Below are 16,789 nucleotides of genomic sequence, written 5' to 3' on the forward strand. Positions count from 1 at the left end.
ACGAAAAAAAAACTATCAATATTTAAGAGGGCATTTTATTTAAAATTCACTCATTCACGAAAAAAACAAACATTAAACTTAGTAGTTATTAGTAATTTAATCCGGTCAAGTTAAGCATTTGAAATAAGGATAATTCCGACAAAGCCAAATTTTGGTGAAAAGCTGGAGTGTACCATAACAAATAAAAATTGAAAAGACCCCACTTATCCCATGTGTGCTTCAAAAGTTATTCGGGGTCAAAGGTCAAAATTTGAGGTTTTTTGGATTTTTCTCGAAAACCGTAAATTTTATAAAAAAGACTTCAGACCAGAATGGTAACTCTTGGGAAAAAATCATAGAGACCATTTTTGTAGAGAATTATAAGATCTAGAAATTAAATTTGAGGCCTTTTTTTTAATTTACAGTTTTCGAGAAAAACTGAAAAAATCATAAATTTTGACCTTTGACCCCAAATAACTTTTGAAGCACACATGGGATAAGTGGGGACTTTTCAATTTTTATTTGTTATGGTACACTCAGCTCCTCACCAAAATTTGGCTTTGTCGGAATTATCCTTATTTCAATACTATTTTCAAGCTTAATTTGACCGGATTAAATTGGGTATTAAAATGTTATGATACCTATATAATATATAATAACTATAATACCTATAACTAAGCTACATAATAACATAAGCTTAAAATCTATTCCTAAATAATTAATTCATAATAAAATTTTAACATAGCAAATTAAGTTTAATTAATCTGGAATCTATGCTCTACCTACTCAATAATATTAAATAACTAAAATTTATTGTCACTTTTATCGTCAGCTAACAATTCTGAAAAGTCTATTTCACTATCATCGTTTTCATGTTTCTTTATATTAATATTTTGTTTGACTAAGATGGGCTGCCGTTGGTTATTACTAGCTATTTGGATTTCACTTTCGTCCAGTATTGAACTACCTAAGCTTGTATTACTACCACCAAGGCTCGTTCGCACCATTGGAGTTGGTAGCAGGTTAACACTGCCAGCTAAAGCCGTACTGGGTGTTTGAATCCTTCTTGACATCTGCGATTCGATAGCTTGCTTAAGTTCAGCTATTTTTGGACTTGTACGAGCGGTAACTTGAATTGTTGATTTTTTGGGGGGCTCATTTTCTATGCTGAAAAATATAATTGTTTTTACTATAACCCGAGACATGCCTGCATGCCATGGCATGGTGTAAACTTAACGTTATAAATATCGACTATAGTTATATTTTTGCACATTTAAACTCATTATTTTGGCCCTCTTCACAACGGGCAGCGTTGGGCGAGTAGAGACAATCACGATAGTGTAGAATGCCTTAATATCTATGATCAGCCGTCATTAAGATGGTTATTCATAATCGCCGTAATGGCGGCAAACATCGACGATCATTTGTTCGGCCAACGCTGCCCATCGTGAAGAGTGCCCATCAAACTTCATGGGCTATGTACACAGTAAGAGCAAAACAAAACTCGTTTCTTTTTAGTTTCTGATCATATTAAATCCACGTCGAATTAAAAAGTTACTTCTATACGAATAAATTACCTTGAAGGATCCCATTCTTCTGTATCTAAATTTATGATACCCAATGAATAATTTTCATTTCCATCACTTTTTTCAGCTAAGCTTTGTGAAGGAGTAGCACTCACAGATTTCATTTGAATTGCATCCATATCAAATAGCACCTTTTTCTTGTTCAAGGAAGATGTGGAAGACGCATTTTTCAAAACGCCTTTCGTTTGTTTTGGGCTGATATTTTCTTCAGAAAAAGCTTTTCTAGGCGTTGTGTCGACGAGCGATTCAATATCGTCACTGCTATTGTCTCGTGAAACTTTAAAATGTATATTTTGGGTTATTTTACTATTTTTTGATTCAAAGCCTTTAATATTATCGCTTATGTCATAATCTTTTGATATACGTTTAAAATTTGTATCATTCGGTTTCCGAACTGGTGATTTAACTATATCATCAATAGATTCTAATGCACGATCATGCAATTTAGTTGCTCCATTATTAATTTCTGATTCGGATTCGTTTGATGATTCAGTTTGATTTTGTAATGTATACTTTTTGGAAGACATAATATCTTTTTTAGCCCGACGCATTTTCGTAACTTTATCCTGACTTGAGTGATGTGGTGATGGTGTAGGCGTTACTTCTTTTGAATTAATAATACTAGATCGCCCGGAGGTCGGTGAGTTGTCTAACATCGAATTTTTATAATGGCTATTTGCATCATATTTTTTAAATTTTTCAGTCGGTTTCACTAAAGACAATGCCTTTGTTTTTACATTAGATAGAACTGAAGTTAAACTGAATAATTTAGTGGCTTTGCTAGGAGAGACATCTATTGGTTCATTTTTTCGAACGTGACGCACCGTACTTGTAGTATTTGCATCTAAATGAGCTTGTATTGAATGATAAATTTTCTCCCTTGATGGATATTTCTGTAAAATATAAAATCATTATTCTTTAATATCAACTTAAAAAAAATAAAACAACTAAGATGGGGCATTTACGTGAGTAAAAAGGATTTCATTACTAGTTATAGTAGTTAAATTTTTCTACAAAATACATAACTAATACATATATGTATATTGTTTTCCAAACCTTGACTTTTACTTCCTGGAGTTTTTGCAATAAATGCCGTTGCTTTTGAAATGTACTTTTCGGTAGTCTATTCTTCAAAGGGTCCACTCCAAGTTGCACCAAGCGTTGATTAACTTCTTCTGTAATTTTTGCTCTAACAACTTTTACGGGACTGCAATTTTTTTTTAATTTGTATTATTTTTTTGGTTTGTATATATAGCATATTAGATGACTTATTCGAGTACCTAGTGCTAAGTAATTAAAGTACCCTGTAGATCGATTACATCTATACTACTAGATAAATATGGCATGCTCAATAATTTCTAGTGTATCATATAGTATTTCGAGTGTATATTCTAAAAAAAGATGTCATTACCTGACGGGTAAAGTTACTGGTCCATTCTGCAGTTTTTTCGATGACGATTTGTCCTTTTTCTTTCCTTTTTTCTTTACGAAACCCGTGGTGGCTTTCTGCGGTTGCTGTTTATCTACCAATTGAATATTTTTATTTGGAAGGAACTTATACTCGCGTTGTTTGTCAAAACTATTAAATTTTAAAACGTCTTTCTTCTTTGTTCCAACAATCATATTAGTCTTTTGCTCATCTATATCATTGCTTTCTTCACTAACTGTTGATTGATCTGATGTACTTGATTGTTCCAAAGAAAGTAATTCTTGTGCCTTTTTCTGCAACTTTTCTAGTGTCATTCGATCCGCTGTAGGATAACCCTTATCCAAATTATCCTTTTTAATTTGAACATTTTTATTTATAGCTATGGATACCTTAAATCATGCAAATTATATTAAATATTACACTGTAAATAATGAAACTTTAAAATTATATTATATACTGTTTACTACCTATGTGTTTATAATATGTAGAAATACATAATACGTACTGATAAAAAAAATATCAACAACGAGAATACGAGTGTACCTAGTTTATTAACTTACAGGTTTTATTTCTTCAACTTTTTTATCTTGTTTCACTATCTTAAGTTGTTGATTTAATAATTGTTGTAATTGCTCCGCTTTGTCTCTTTCTTCATTTGCTATTGCTTTATATTCTTGAACATCTTTAGCCATTTCATTTAATTTTTGTAACAGTGACCTACATTCAGTCGATTGCATTTCAACTTTTTTCGCCCATTCTGATATTTGAGCTTCTATTTCTTTTTTCCTCTCAGCTTCCATATTTTCTTTTAGAGACTTCTGTAAATTTTGAGAATTATTAATCTCAAAAAATATTAAAACTAAAATGACAAAAACCCACTTTACACTGGTAAAGTTGGTAAAATGAGACATAACGTATAGAATATGATGGGAAGTTGACCAGAAACGCTTATTTAACATCTATTTTTTTTTTTGCTTTTAGATAAAATAAAACCCAAACTTACCGAATTAATTAATTCCTGCTTTAAAGATAATAACTCAGCCCCTTGCTGTTTAATAGTGACTTGTAATTTTTCTATATGCTTGTTATCATTCTCTAGTTGATTACTATTTTTGTTTTCTTTGTTAGCATCAATAATTTGCAATATTTGTGTTCTTAACAAATTTAGTTCTTGGTTATATTTATCAAATTCTTGTGATTTCCATTGTTCCATTTTAACCGTTTCTGGTTCTGGGGCTTGTGTAAGAACTTCTGCGTCTTTCATTTCTTTTACAGGAGGGTCTTGCTTTTTACCGTCAAACGAATTACTTTTGACTACTTCTTCATTGTCCTTAAATTTGTGTTTTTCTGCGATAAGGTTTTCCATTTCTTTTAATTTGATTTTCAAATCCTCAATCTCATTAAGTAATTTGCTGTTTTCATTTGAATTAATTTGCGTTAAGTTTTCTTGACTTGGGACGTCTTTTTCTGGAATTTCTGTTACGGTCGGATGCCGTCTTGAAATATGACTTTTTAAATAAAGTTGGTTCAAAAATACTTTGTCACAGAATTTGCATTTGTTGTGCTGCAAGGTATCTAAATGAGGGGCAGAATGAAATATATCGCTTTGGTTTTTTAACGTATTGAGAATCATAGTTGCTATATTTTCATTCCCATATGGTAACGGAGTGCATATCACATGTTTAGATTTTCTTTTTAGCCGTCTTATATCTTCTTCTTTCTCTCGTAAACTTCGTTTATTCGTATCTAGTTCCTGAAAATGAGCACTAGGTGATTAAAATGATTTATAACACAAAATCCTACCTATTTCTCTCAGCAGATCGAGAATTATAGCATTCGCTTTTTAATATTATATTTGAAAACCAATGAAAGAAAAAATCTATATCTAATAATAGGTTTATTAAAAAAATACATGATTTTTAAATTCTATATCTAATTCTTAATTTTAACTTCTTCCTCTATATAATTTTACTATAGTTTATTTATTATTGAATAAATTTAGGAAAGTACAAAAGAGAAGAATCCTGTATGTCAGCTTACAGCACTAAAACCCCTGAGTTACATTAGATATTCGTATTTATCAGTTTAATTTATTCGTATAGGTAGAAAAACCTGGGCTAGTGATGTAACTTCTTCACGTAATACATAAACACTACGATCCAAATAATGTCGGCAAAACTGCTGATATTCAACTGCCAGCTGAGCTAGCCGAAATATTTTGACAACTCCTTCATCCAGGATCCGTACATCGAATTCTGACTCCAAAACACAGTCCAGGATCTAAAATCGTTTATTTGCCAAATTTTTCATTTGTCAATAAATAGGTATTGTAATAAATTTATATAACTTTTCATGTTCATAAACGTAGTGGTTTATCTGATTTAAAGCTTTGTCAATTTTCCATAATATTGTTTTAGGACATCATGGTAACAAACCCCTGGTTAAATGCACGAATAAGTACTTACATCATTCAAATGCTGTTCAATTAAAACAAATTTTCTCTCTCGAATGAGACTTTCGATGTCAAGAAGTCCTGTGAATAAAAACTTTAATGAATAGGTAACTATTTGATCGATAAAATATAGATAGACGTGTCAATGATATTATAAGTAAAAAGTTTACGAGATTACGAGACATTTCAGGGCTAATACCGGAAAGAAAGATCCAAGTAAGCAAGTAAGTAGATAGGTATCTAGGTATATCTTTTAAAGGCATATTTTTTTTATGTCAGAGCAAGCAAAGGAGCAGATGGGCCACCTGATGTTAAGTGGTCACCACTGCCCATAAACACTTGTAACACTAGAAGTGTTACCTAGGTGCATATGAGAAGATTTTTAACTCTTTTAAATAAAACTAAACTTACGAATCTTATTCCACTCTATATGGACACGAGGCCGATGAGTGCTGAATGCAAATCCGGCTTCTTCAGCTAGTTTAGGAAAATTATGATATAATTCAAAAGATGCCTTACAAGCCATTGTACATTGCTTCAATAAAACAAAGGGAATGCTACTTAGGTATATCAAAATTTGTATGATTATAAAAAATAAACAAATCAAATTGCTTATTATCACTGAAATATGAAGTTAAACTTGTTTGTGTACACTATCTGGTTGCTATGCAACCGTCGGTCGTCAGTTGACAACTAATTTTATGGCCCTCTTCACAATGGGCAGCGTTGGGCGTGTAGAGGCAATCACGATAGAATCACATAGAATAGAGGGTGGCCAAATGTCGATATCGATGATCGGCCGTCACTGTGGATGTTTTTTCATAATTGCCGTAATGGCGGCAAACATCGACGATCATTTTTTTGGGCCAAAGCCTAATTATAAATAATTATAATAATTATAGAAGTGGAGCAATTACTGATTCTAATGGAGCATTTAAGAAACAATTTTTTGAGATGTTAATAATTAAAAAAAAAAAGACGGGTTGCACTCCGGGAGTGCCGGCAGAAGTGAAAACTTGATTATTAACGTTGAGCATGTTTGATATCCATCCGTCTTACGCTTTTTCGATCAGGTCACGTGTCCTGACGCGAGTATAAGATTTTATAAGTACCCAACGCCGCTAAAGAAGTTTTCACTTCAAAAACTTTCCGCGTTAACTTCCTTCCGGTTGAATAAATCGCGTTTAAAATCCGTTAAAAATCTTTAATTTCTATAAGTAGATATAGGCATTGAATGACTGATGATGTGTTCGTGTTGAATGGTGGTGATGGATGAATATGATGATTGAATGATGCTGTGTGATTTAGAATAATGTGAGTTCACTATTATGTAATTTTGTTTTTCGTTTATCTGATCCCTAAGGTATGATTTAGGCGTGTGTTCTGTATTGTTTCCTTTGAATGTCGTTTTTAAATGCTTCATATAATTTATTTCATATTTTTTTTAATTTGAATGTTGTTTTTTGTTTTCAATTAAGTTATAAGTACTTAGTTAGTGAGTTTTATATTAGAGTAGTTATTGTGTGTTAATAATTAAATGGAACTTTAAATTAGATTGTAACATTCTTTTGAAATAAAAAATATGTATTAGTATTTTATTAAATAATAAATGTAGGTACGTAACCTTCAGTCTGGTAAAGGATTGCGGAATATAAAAAGAAAACAAAACATTAATGTGGCCATGCACCACTTTGCATGTAAATAATTTATTGGTCCAAGTTACAAAGCGTTTTTCATCGAAAGATCTCACATTTTTCTAAGTTTTAATCTAATAGGAGCAGTCTCGCGGTTTAAGGGTGGTCTAGCGACATACATTTCATTTGACATTTTTTTGTATTTTTTACAATGTCGCCAACCGATGATTTAAAGCAAGGTAAAAAGAAATGTGTGCAACGTTTAACTCGTCACACAAAACGTGGACCCAAAATATGCAGGCATAGGAAGGACGAAACCAAAAATACTACTGTTATGGATGTAACAAAATAAATATGATTAAACCCCGAATATTTTGTCCAGCCCATGTTCTGTGTCCAGGTTCACAACTTTGTACAATTGTATAAAAATAATAATAATAAGTTCGTTTTGGCAGAATCGTGTCCGAGCCGTGGGTAGGTAAAGCAGTCGGTCGATGTCGTTGTTTACGCAGATGGTTTTTCTTCGGTGCAAGCAGTCGCTGCGGATGCCACTGAGCCAGTCTCCTCTGACGGGGATGGCTGGCAGGCCAGTGCTGGGAACCTCTGGTATAGAGCAGCGCGGTATTTTGGGTGGCTGTAGGAATAGCATAATAGTTAGTTTATCATAGACATAACTTATACTTCTATATTACTATGTATTTCTTAGATAATAATATGAACATTTACCTGATGCCATATACAATAGGATTGTACACGGCATTAGCTTTGGCAAATACGGAACCCCAGATGGTGCTGAGGGGGCTGATTGGCGCGGTTTCGAATACACCAGCGAAGTTGATCACCAGGTAGGGTGTCCATGCCATGAACCAAAGAGAGATGGTCATCAGTGCCACCTATTGAACAGTTTTGTATTTAATGGTCATTAAAAATAAGCAATAAAATTTTAATAATAACATTTATAAGTATTTTGAAATATTGCTTTAGAGCATTTAAGCATATATACCTTAGCCAGTTTGCACTCAGCGCTGGTGTTGGACTGTTCAGAGGACCTGAGAGAAGCAACGTTCATTTTTTTGGCCTGTTCCCTCATAGCCTTCTCGTGAGCAGCTACGGCCTGGACGATGAAGAAGTAAGAGTAGACGATGAGGGCCAGAGGCAAGAAGTAGCAGGCGATTGAGTAAGTAATGATGTAGATTTGGCTGAGCAGGTCCTTGCTGAGGTAGTCAGTTCCGCATGCGGTCATGTTTCCCTCAGGTACATATCTGTTAAAAGTTCAATATTTGATAATAATCAAAAACAATTGCAACAGTTATAAATTATTAATTGATTCTTGAATGAAATAATTTTGTATAAAATGAAATAACCTGCTCCAGCCGAAAATGGGTGCCAGAGTCCATGCAAGTGAGAACGCCCAGACTGCAAAGATTTGCAGAAGTGCTCCATTGATGGTCAATGGTTTGGCAGCAATTCCTTTCACGATAACATTGTAACGATCGAAGGCAATTGCTGTCATAGTCCAAATTGAGACGCAACCGAATAATGAACCAAAGCAGGCATAGAACTGGCACGCTACAGGACCTGTAGGTATATAAATAATGTTCAGAAATAAATATTCAGAACTAATAACTAATAAATATGAACAGTATTATCACTAAATTCTTACCGAAGACCCATGTTTGGTAGTAGCTGTTAATACACAAAGGCGGAGCCATCATTGCCATCATCAGGAAGTCGGAGAAAGCCAAGTTTACAACAAGCAGGTTTGAGGGGGTCTTCAGAGACTAAAATCAGAGAATGAATTATTATATTGTAGTTAGTACACGATAATATAATTTCAACCAATATCTAAATAGGTATTTCAGGTTACCTTTGTTGTGGTGAAAATGTAAATAACCATGCCATTGCCCGTAACTGAAATGAACGCCAAAATGCTAATAGTGAAGCCTAGTAGACCATACCATAGTGGGTTCATCGGTGGGAACTGATACCTGAGGATAACAATTCGAGTTGATTTTTAATTTCGAAAACTGCATGCTAAGATGTTTGCATTCAGAGTTCGCATTTTCTTACCAGTGTGCATCAATCAGGTGTAGCATTTCGGGCAAGACTTTGTCGACAACAGTCTGGTTTGAGCTGTAAGCCTCTGCATGACCGCCCCATGCTTGCATGGCGGCAACGCCTGGTGCTGGGTCCATGCTGGTGATTGCCATTTTTACGAACTAAATTTCTTATTCTAAAAAACTGCAAGGAAAAAGTTGTTATTAAAAATAGTTACTTTCACGTTATATTAGAAACAAAATGGAATACGATGAAAAAGGACTTCACGTTTCTAGCGATGAACCCGAGTTATTGATGTAACTTTAAAAAATTGAAAAATAATATTCTACCACCAAGTATTTTTTGACTCACTAAAATGTCCTACGAGGAAGGGCGGGAAGGTGGGTCGCCCCGAGATGGTTATTACCAAAAATACTGAAGAAAATCGCTTCACGAACTACTCCAGTCTTTAGTTTAACCAATCTCCGGCGGTTGCTGAGGTTGTGTTGCGGAGGCTACTCATATTTTGCCGTCCGCAGACCGCTTTTATAAGAAAACAAGGAGGATTAACCCCACGACGTCACGAAGAAAATCAATATTCATAATTAGATATAAGTTAAGTCTAAGACGGTGAATACATTATCTACTTATTCTTACAACGTTTCGACAGGGACTCATTTATAAGAAAACATTATTTCATGAATAGATAACTAAATAAATATTTGTCTGAATCTATATTTGTTATAAATACATATATTTATGTTCAAAGATAATAAGAAACTCATAGTTGGTAGATTATTCCAATATCAATTTCTTTCTTTTAACACCATATTATCTTGAAACGTTACTTATACCTAGTTACCATTTACCAAATCTTGTATAGGTACTTAGGTAAGCTTTTTTTTATTATTTTTTTTAAAGTTTAGATTAAAGTTTTATGGTTAACAAATCTATTTATCGCCAATGTAATCATAAATCATCGATATGTATATGTATAACATACCTATCAATGTTATCAATACATCTTACTATATATAAAATTTCCGTGTCACAATGTTAGTTACCATATACTCCTCCAAAAAGGCTGGACCGAGTCTCATGAAATTTTCTGTGCATATCGGGTAAGTCTGAGAATCGGCCAACATCTATTTTAATTCATACCCCTACGTGATTAGAGTATTAGGCAGAATAACGTTTCCCGGGACAGCTAGTAATATAATAAAATTGTAAGTACTATATCTACATAATAAAGAAAAAAACTATAAAACGACTAGCGAAAGCTGGTGAAATTTTTAAAAATACATTCCTTAGGTTATTGTTTCACTAGAATAAGCAGTTCATTCATTATTTCAATCATAATATGTAATTGCTATAACTAATCCATACTAATATTATAAATGCGAAAGTAACTCTGTCTGTCTGTCTGTCTGTTACTCAATCACGCCTAAACTACTGAACCAATTTGCATGAAATTTGGTATGGAGATATTTTGATACCCGAGAAAGGACATAGGCTACCTTTTATTGCGAAATATGTACCACGGGCGAAGCCGGGGCGGACCACTAGTAAGATATAATATATATAATAACTAATAATAAGACGTTTTCATAGAATGCAGTTAGCAAGTACAGCCCTGCATTTCTTCAAGTACCCTACCCTACTTATGTATCGGACGTTATGGTTATGTAGGTAAAAAAGGTATTCTTGTTAACTGGATTATGGTAACAAGAGAAATTATATTTTCTTTCATAGTTAGTTGACACTAGCACGCCGTAGAAGAGGGGTCGTTCCTAAAGTAATATAAAAATAATGTCGTAATTTTTACTTCATAATTATAAAAATAATTGGAAATAATAATTTAAACGTTACTATTATTTGTTACATTTAATATGGAAAAAATATAATATAGCTTGATATATTTTTACTGATTATTCATCATCGTTTTCATCTATTATTCTTTTTACAAGGAAGACTACACTAAATTAATCGACTTTTATTGTCTACTTTATATAAATGAAATAGCAGCAAAGCATTTTGCTTTTTCTTTTGTAAATCCAGCTCCTTGGGAATTTTGGGATCAAAAGATAGAAGGCATAGGCATTTTATTTACATACATATACTTACGTTATAATTTTTTATAAATTTTATCCTAACTAACAAATCCTAAATACGCTTGTAATCCATACTAATATTATAAATGCGAAAGTAACTCTGTCTGTCTGTCTGTTACTCAATCACGCCTAAACTACTGAACCAATTTGCATGAAATTTGGTGTGGAGATATTTTGATACCCGAGAAAGGACATAGGCTACCTTTTATTGCGAAATATGTACCACGGGCGAAGCCGGGGTGGACCTCTAGTATCAAATATGCACATGCAAAAGTCTGTCTATCAGTTTGTCGGTTATATCATGGCCAACTGCTGAACCGATTTTTATGAAATTTGAATTAGAATATAATTTAATTGAATGACTAAAAGATGTCAAGTTGTAAAGTTTAACGTCTTGACTGAACGTCATTTTGCATTTGCATAATCTAGTAGGTAGTAGTTTGGATAAGGGGGTGAGTGATTGATGGTGATTCGGTGTTTTTTTAACTAATTAAATAAAATTAGTACTCGCAACCGTCAATTCTTATTCAACTGTAGTCATTCAATGATTTGAGTTTCCGGTTTTTACCATACATAAGTATATATTTTAAGCATTAAAGGGTTTTTCTTCATCGTCATCGTAAGTCAATCTGGGGACTGGGACAAGCGAACAATATCTATATATAAATTACAAATTCCTTTTTTATACCTTCTTCATTGGCGTAGTACCCGACCCAAAAATCCACATAGCAGTCACATAAGTACCTACTTAGCTTGTATGCCTAAATACAAACATATTCTTACAAACTTATTTAGCGTTATTAGTAACTAGGACTATTGAAACCTCATTACAATGTCAAGTCATAATATTTGTTAAATCTCTTGTTTTCGGTAAGTAATTGTAATTCCTACTTGTATCTTGTAGGTATAGTATTATATTATTATCTGTGCTTATATTAATTTTAACGTGAGCGAAGTCATTTAATATGGATACAAATATTTACAAGTCTTGGCTAATCCGGGCAGAGCTTTCAGCTTATCCACATTACCCCAAAGAAAATTGAAAACAATTACTGTGAAATGCATAGTTCATTTGAAGGAGTAGTAAGCTGTAAGTGGGCACTTATACTATATTTTATTAAAATTCAAGTAAATCTATACTAATACATATTATAAAGCTGAAGTATTTGTTTGTTCGTGCTAATCACGGGAACTACTGTTCGGATTTGAAAATTTCTTTCGGTATTAGATAGCCCATTTATCGAGGAAGGCTATATATCATCTCGCTACGACCAACAGGAGCGGAGCACAGCTAGTAATAAGATACGAATCAAGGGTGATAAAGTTTTAATACCTAATTCCATAGCTTTCACCCATAGGGATTGTTTCTTTGAAACAGGTTCTGTACTGGCGATTGAACCTGGGTAGTGGGTTAATTATTTTAAATTTCCAGAGATGTATTTCTGTTGCTGCTTAAAAAAAATAAAGTTTGAACAACGGTTGGCAGTCACAAAAATTGGATGGATGACCAGTATTTTTTTTGCAGTTGTTCCATATCTGCCCGGAAAGCAAGTAAAATTAAAAACACTATCTGTGCCACGCGGTATCACCCGCGTTGGCACTCGTAGGAAAACCAAGTAATTGTTTTTTTTTCTTTTTGTTTGTTTTCTATTTACTTGACTTATTTTTGTTTTTGGTGCCAAATAAATGAGTTTGAGTTTATAGTCTAAACTCTGTGCTATTTTGATTCTTAAGCTACATCCCTGCCAAGAATCATCATTCTGAGATTTTATCATTGTAATTCAGAATTGAGTTTACTCAAATCTCGATTATAATACAATGATGGAAATAATATTAGACTGCAATATTTAAAATACAGTGAATTCCTACCTACTAGCTACTTTATTCAACCCACTTATTGTGTTACTATTATGTATTGAAATTCAATGCACTTACATCCATTACTAATACAATTATAAATGCGAAAGTAACTCTGTCTGTCTGTTACTCAATCACGCCTAAACTACTGAACCAATTTGCATGAAATTTTTTTATGGAGATAATTGGATAACCGAGAAAGGACATAGGCTACTTTTTATTGGTAAATATGTACCACGGGCGAAGCCGGGGCGGACCGCTAGTATTTAATAATTTAACTGTATACACAGGTAACACTGTTTAACAGTATTCTATAACTTACACATTTTAAGAATTTGGTTGTGAAATAAAAAGGCAAAAATTTGATTCTTTTTTTTTATTTGTATAAAGTTACATTTACGTCTCCTTCTTGGTTTCTGTCTTGCCACCACGAATTCTTCCGGTCCTGCGGGCGGCGATGAGACCAACCTTGCGACCAGCCGATGTTCCTCTCTTGACAGTCGAAGCCTTACCTGTAATTAGGAATAACAAATATTTAGTCCAAATGACTTCAATTGGCATTTATAGCCTTGTTCAGATAGAGTCAATTGTGGTAGGTAATCCAACCACTACCTCATTTGATGTGTTCTCAAGGTGGTTATGTTTTTTCTAAGTACTACTATTTACTCTCTTATTAAATGTTTCATTGATGAATCTATCATCCATCAACAAAAGCATAATGATGTTCATACACAATGTTACGTACATTTATACAAATATTATTTATTGTTTTATTTTATCACCCTACACTTTTAATTTTATCAAATAAAATCACAATACTCATAGCATGGCTGTTATTCTTAAACATTACATTTTATAGAAAATCAAGAGATGCATAAATATGAGCAATAGCAGTGGAATATATACTAAAGATATTTTTAGGGATATTTTATTACTGTCAGTCCTAAGTTTAATATACTACCCATAATTTACTTGACATATTACTTGAAGAAAATATCAAACAATCAATTATTTTAAATCTTTCCAACACTTGATGTTTTCACAATGTTTGTCCTCAATGGACTCCTAAACCACTTAACCGATTATAATAAAATTGGCACACCATGTGCAGTTCGATCCAACTTGAGAGATAGGATAGTTTAAACATGTAGGTACCACGGGCGAAGCCGGGGCAGACCGCTAGTATAAATTATAAATTATTAACCAAATCATTAACAGTCAATTTAAGATTTTATCAGCTATCATAAAATAACAAACTTACCAATATGTTGATGGTTACCACCACCATGGGGATGCTCTACAGGGTTCATGGAAACACCCCGCACATACGGCCAGCAGTTACGCTTCACCTTGTATTTGTGGTACGCACGACCAGCCTTCAAGATCGGCTTGTCAATACGACCACCGCCAGCAACAATGCCTGCAAATTTGAACACTTTACCATCCAGCTCCTTTGCTTTCCTTTGTAGAACATTTGTAATAATACCTCAGAAAGAGCCTCTGTGTAATCATTAAACATTTCAGAGTAGGTAAGTGAAAGTCATCATGTTCTTATTTTACATTGATGGGATTATATGTGAACTTATTCATCTGTAATCCTGTGAGATAAACTGAATGTTACACACAATTTTAAATGTTACTCACCAACCATTCCTCTGTTGCTTGAAGGCAACACTTTTTTGGCCCCAGAGGGCAGCTTAACTCTGGTGCGTTTGGCGTCAGGGTTGTGGCCGATAACTGTGGCAAAGTTACCAGATGCTCGGGCTAGCCGGCCCCTGTCACCCATTTTTTCTTCGAGGTTACATACAATGGTACCCTCAGGCATGGCTCCAACGGGCATAACATTTCCTGTGAGGTATATTTTGTTTTAATGTAAATAATAAAATGCGTTTAATATAAAGAAATTAATTGAACATCAGAAAGAGCCTCTTTGTAATCATTCACAATCAGGGTAGGTAAGGAAGTCATCACAACAAACAATCTCATAGTTTTTTCATTTTTACTTTACATTTCAAGGCAAAAAGATAATTGGGAAACACATTATAGTTCGACTTACCAACTTCAAGTGTAGCCTTCTTTCCGCAGTACACAAATTGACCAGTGTACAGACCTTCAGGTGCAATGAAAAGTTCTTTACGGGTCTTGAACTTGTACGGGTCACGGAAGTGAACAACCGCTAAAGGTGCACCACGACCAGGATCGTGAATGATGTCCTAAAATTATTGATACCAAATAATTAATCAAATCATGCATAATATGTACAATAAAGTAAATACGGTTAAGAAATATACCTTTACGACTCCCTTGATATAACCATGGCGTTCAGCATAATCCAACGAACGGAGTTTAGGGGCACCTTTTCGCTTCTTGGTGTGCGATACGAAAACTGAACCGGCACCTTTACGCTGCGCACGAATCACACGACCCATTGTAACGTTTCAGCCCTCACTGTAAATATTTAGCGCCATTGAAGGAATAATATAAACACAGTTAATTTGTAAACTGGTAAGCAATGCATATTTTAAATTCAAAAAGTAAAAATTAAACAAATACATTGTGATTTCAATAGATGCAAAACAGAATTTAAAAAATTTACGTACACTCTCGCTGAGGGAAACTTTTGAAAGAACAATATGAAAATGACACTGACAGGTTGACAGATATACACCAACCACAGACTAAACATACAAAGGTTCGCCAAAAACTGGATATAGATGTTCTATAAAATATAATTTTTGTTTTAGTTGTAACCGCAATGGAATAATCTAAAACAGTTTTACATATTTTTTTTATTTTATATATTATAACAGTCATTAATTTACTTAAATAAATAAATATTTCACGACCTTTTTTCACACACGGCTCGATCTGGATCCCATACTAAGCTTTAGCTTGTGTTTTGGAAACCATATGGCTGACAAACATACATAATAGGTATATAATTTAAAATAAATGCTTACATAAAGATAATTAACACCCATCAGAGGTTCATCACACCAATATTTACCCTGGTTGGGAATCGAATTCACGACCTCTGGCTTGGAAGGCAGCGTCATTACCAAACGGCCAGTTAAGAAATAAGATATTATAAAAAAAATCAACTGAGCTAGGTACTTCATGACTGATTCGTAACCCTGTAAATTTACAATTTAAGCAATTCACTATCCATATTCTGAAATCTGATCCCAAATTTCAACCGGTCATCCGATTAAATATTTAGTTAGTAATGAATCATAAATAGTACCTATTCATATTTTTATTAATATATTTTAGACAGGTAGGTACAGGACACAGGTACCCACTAGGTACCTATTTCATGATTCATCTTTTAATGCCAATAATTATTATTTATTACCTATTTAAAACAACGTTATGGTTTAACTAATCATAAATATATTTTTCAAATAATTTTAGTCTTACTAAACTACCTAAAAATTCAACATGTTTTCAAAAATGCACTAAGTACTCACGATAATGAATACCACTTGTAATGATTACCGTTTGATAAAAAAATAATGCAAAATACTTGTCCAGTGAAATACATTTAAATCATGATCACCCACCTACTTAACAAAATATAACACTACGCACTACGCAGTACATAATATAGAACGATTCACGTTTTAGTACATCTAGAATATTATAGGTATGTGTAGATCATGAAGTCACGTTGCAAGCGGCGTGGACGAATTCCGAGTTTCTGA

The 16,789-nt window shown here is 33.5% G+C and overlaps 3 protein-coding genes and 1 long non-coding RNA gene across 5 annotated transcripts; all 4 read right to left on the reverse strand.

The window, feature by feature from the left end:
• Window positions 1-782: 782 nt before the first annotated feature.
• Window positions 783-5,972, reverse strand: DZIP1 (DAZ interacting zinc finger protein 1). The gene is made up of 9 exons (XM_090120199.1): window positions 5,858-5,972; window positions 5,460-5,527; window positions 5,107-5,274; window positions 3,998-4,747; window positions 3,555-3,812; window positions 2,977-3,383; window positions 2,622-2,772; window positions 1,557-2,458; window positions 783-1,146 (listed from the first exon to the last, which is right to left on the reverse strand). The coding sequence occupies exons 1-9, from the start codon at window positions 5,970-5,972 to the stop codon at window positions 783-785; spliced, it is 3,183 nt and encodes a 1,060-aa protein (XP_089976325.1).
• Window positions 5,973-7,116: 1,144 nt separating this feature from the next.
• Window positions 7,117-9,629, reverse strand: LOC149909779 (opsin-1-like). 2 transcript variants are annotated; one of them, XM_090119883.1, is made up of 8 exons: window positions 9,545-9,629; window positions 9,151-9,321; window positions 8,948-9,068; window positions 8,744-8,861; window positions 8,445-8,658; window positions 8,084-8,342; window positions 7,807-7,973; window positions 7,117-7,714 (listed from the first exon to the last, which is right to left on the reverse strand). In XM_090119883.1, the coding sequence occupies exons 2-8, from the start codon at window positions 9,288-9,290 to the stop codon at window positions 7,585-7,587; spliced, it is 1,149 nt and encodes a 382-aa protein (XP_089976009.1). In that variant the 5' UTR covers window positions 9,291-9,321; window positions 9,545-9,629; the 3' UTR covers window positions 7,117-7,584. The 2 variants fall into 2 exon arrangements, with proteins under 2 accessions (XP_089976009.1, XP_089976008.1); XM_090119882.1 differs by having other exon boundaries at window positions 9,490-9,623.
• Window positions 9,630-13,446: 3,817 nt separating this feature from the next.
• Window positions 13,447-15,769, reverse strand: RpL8 (ribosomal protein L8). The gene is made up of 6 exons (XM_090119885.1): window positions 15,686-15,769; window positions 15,377-15,533; window positions 15,142-15,298; window positions 14,730-14,933; window positions 14,347-14,505; window positions 13,447-13,597 (listed from the first exon to the last, which is right to left on the reverse strand). Exons 2-6 carry the CDS (start codon window positions 15,512-15,514, stop codon window positions 13,482-13,484), a joined length of 774 nt encoding a protein of 257 aa, XP_089976011.1. The 5' UTR covers window positions 15,515-15,533; window positions 15,686-15,769; the 3' UTR covers window positions 13,447-13,481.
• Window positions 15,770-15,835: 66 nt separating this feature from the next.
• LOC149909781 (uncharacterized) lies at window positions 15,836-16,658 on the reverse strand. The gene is made up of 3 exons (XR_016458605.1): window positions 16,556-16,658; window positions 16,046-16,219; window positions 15,836-15,850 (listed from the first exon to the last, which is right to left on the reverse strand). It is a non-coding gene; the product is annotated as an uncharacterized LOC149909781 (long non-coding RNA).
• Window positions 16,659-16,789: the final 131 nt, after the last annotated feature.

This window comes from Colias eurytheme, chromosome 3, assembly GCF_061535395.1.
Source record: "Colias eurytheme isolate Ceu_HAF_F1 chromosome 3, ilColEury1 Martin Lab GWU primary, whole genome shotgun sequence".
Classification (NCBI taxonomy): Eukaryota; Metazoa; Arthropoda; class Insecta; order Lepidoptera; family Pieridae; genus Colias; species Colias eurytheme.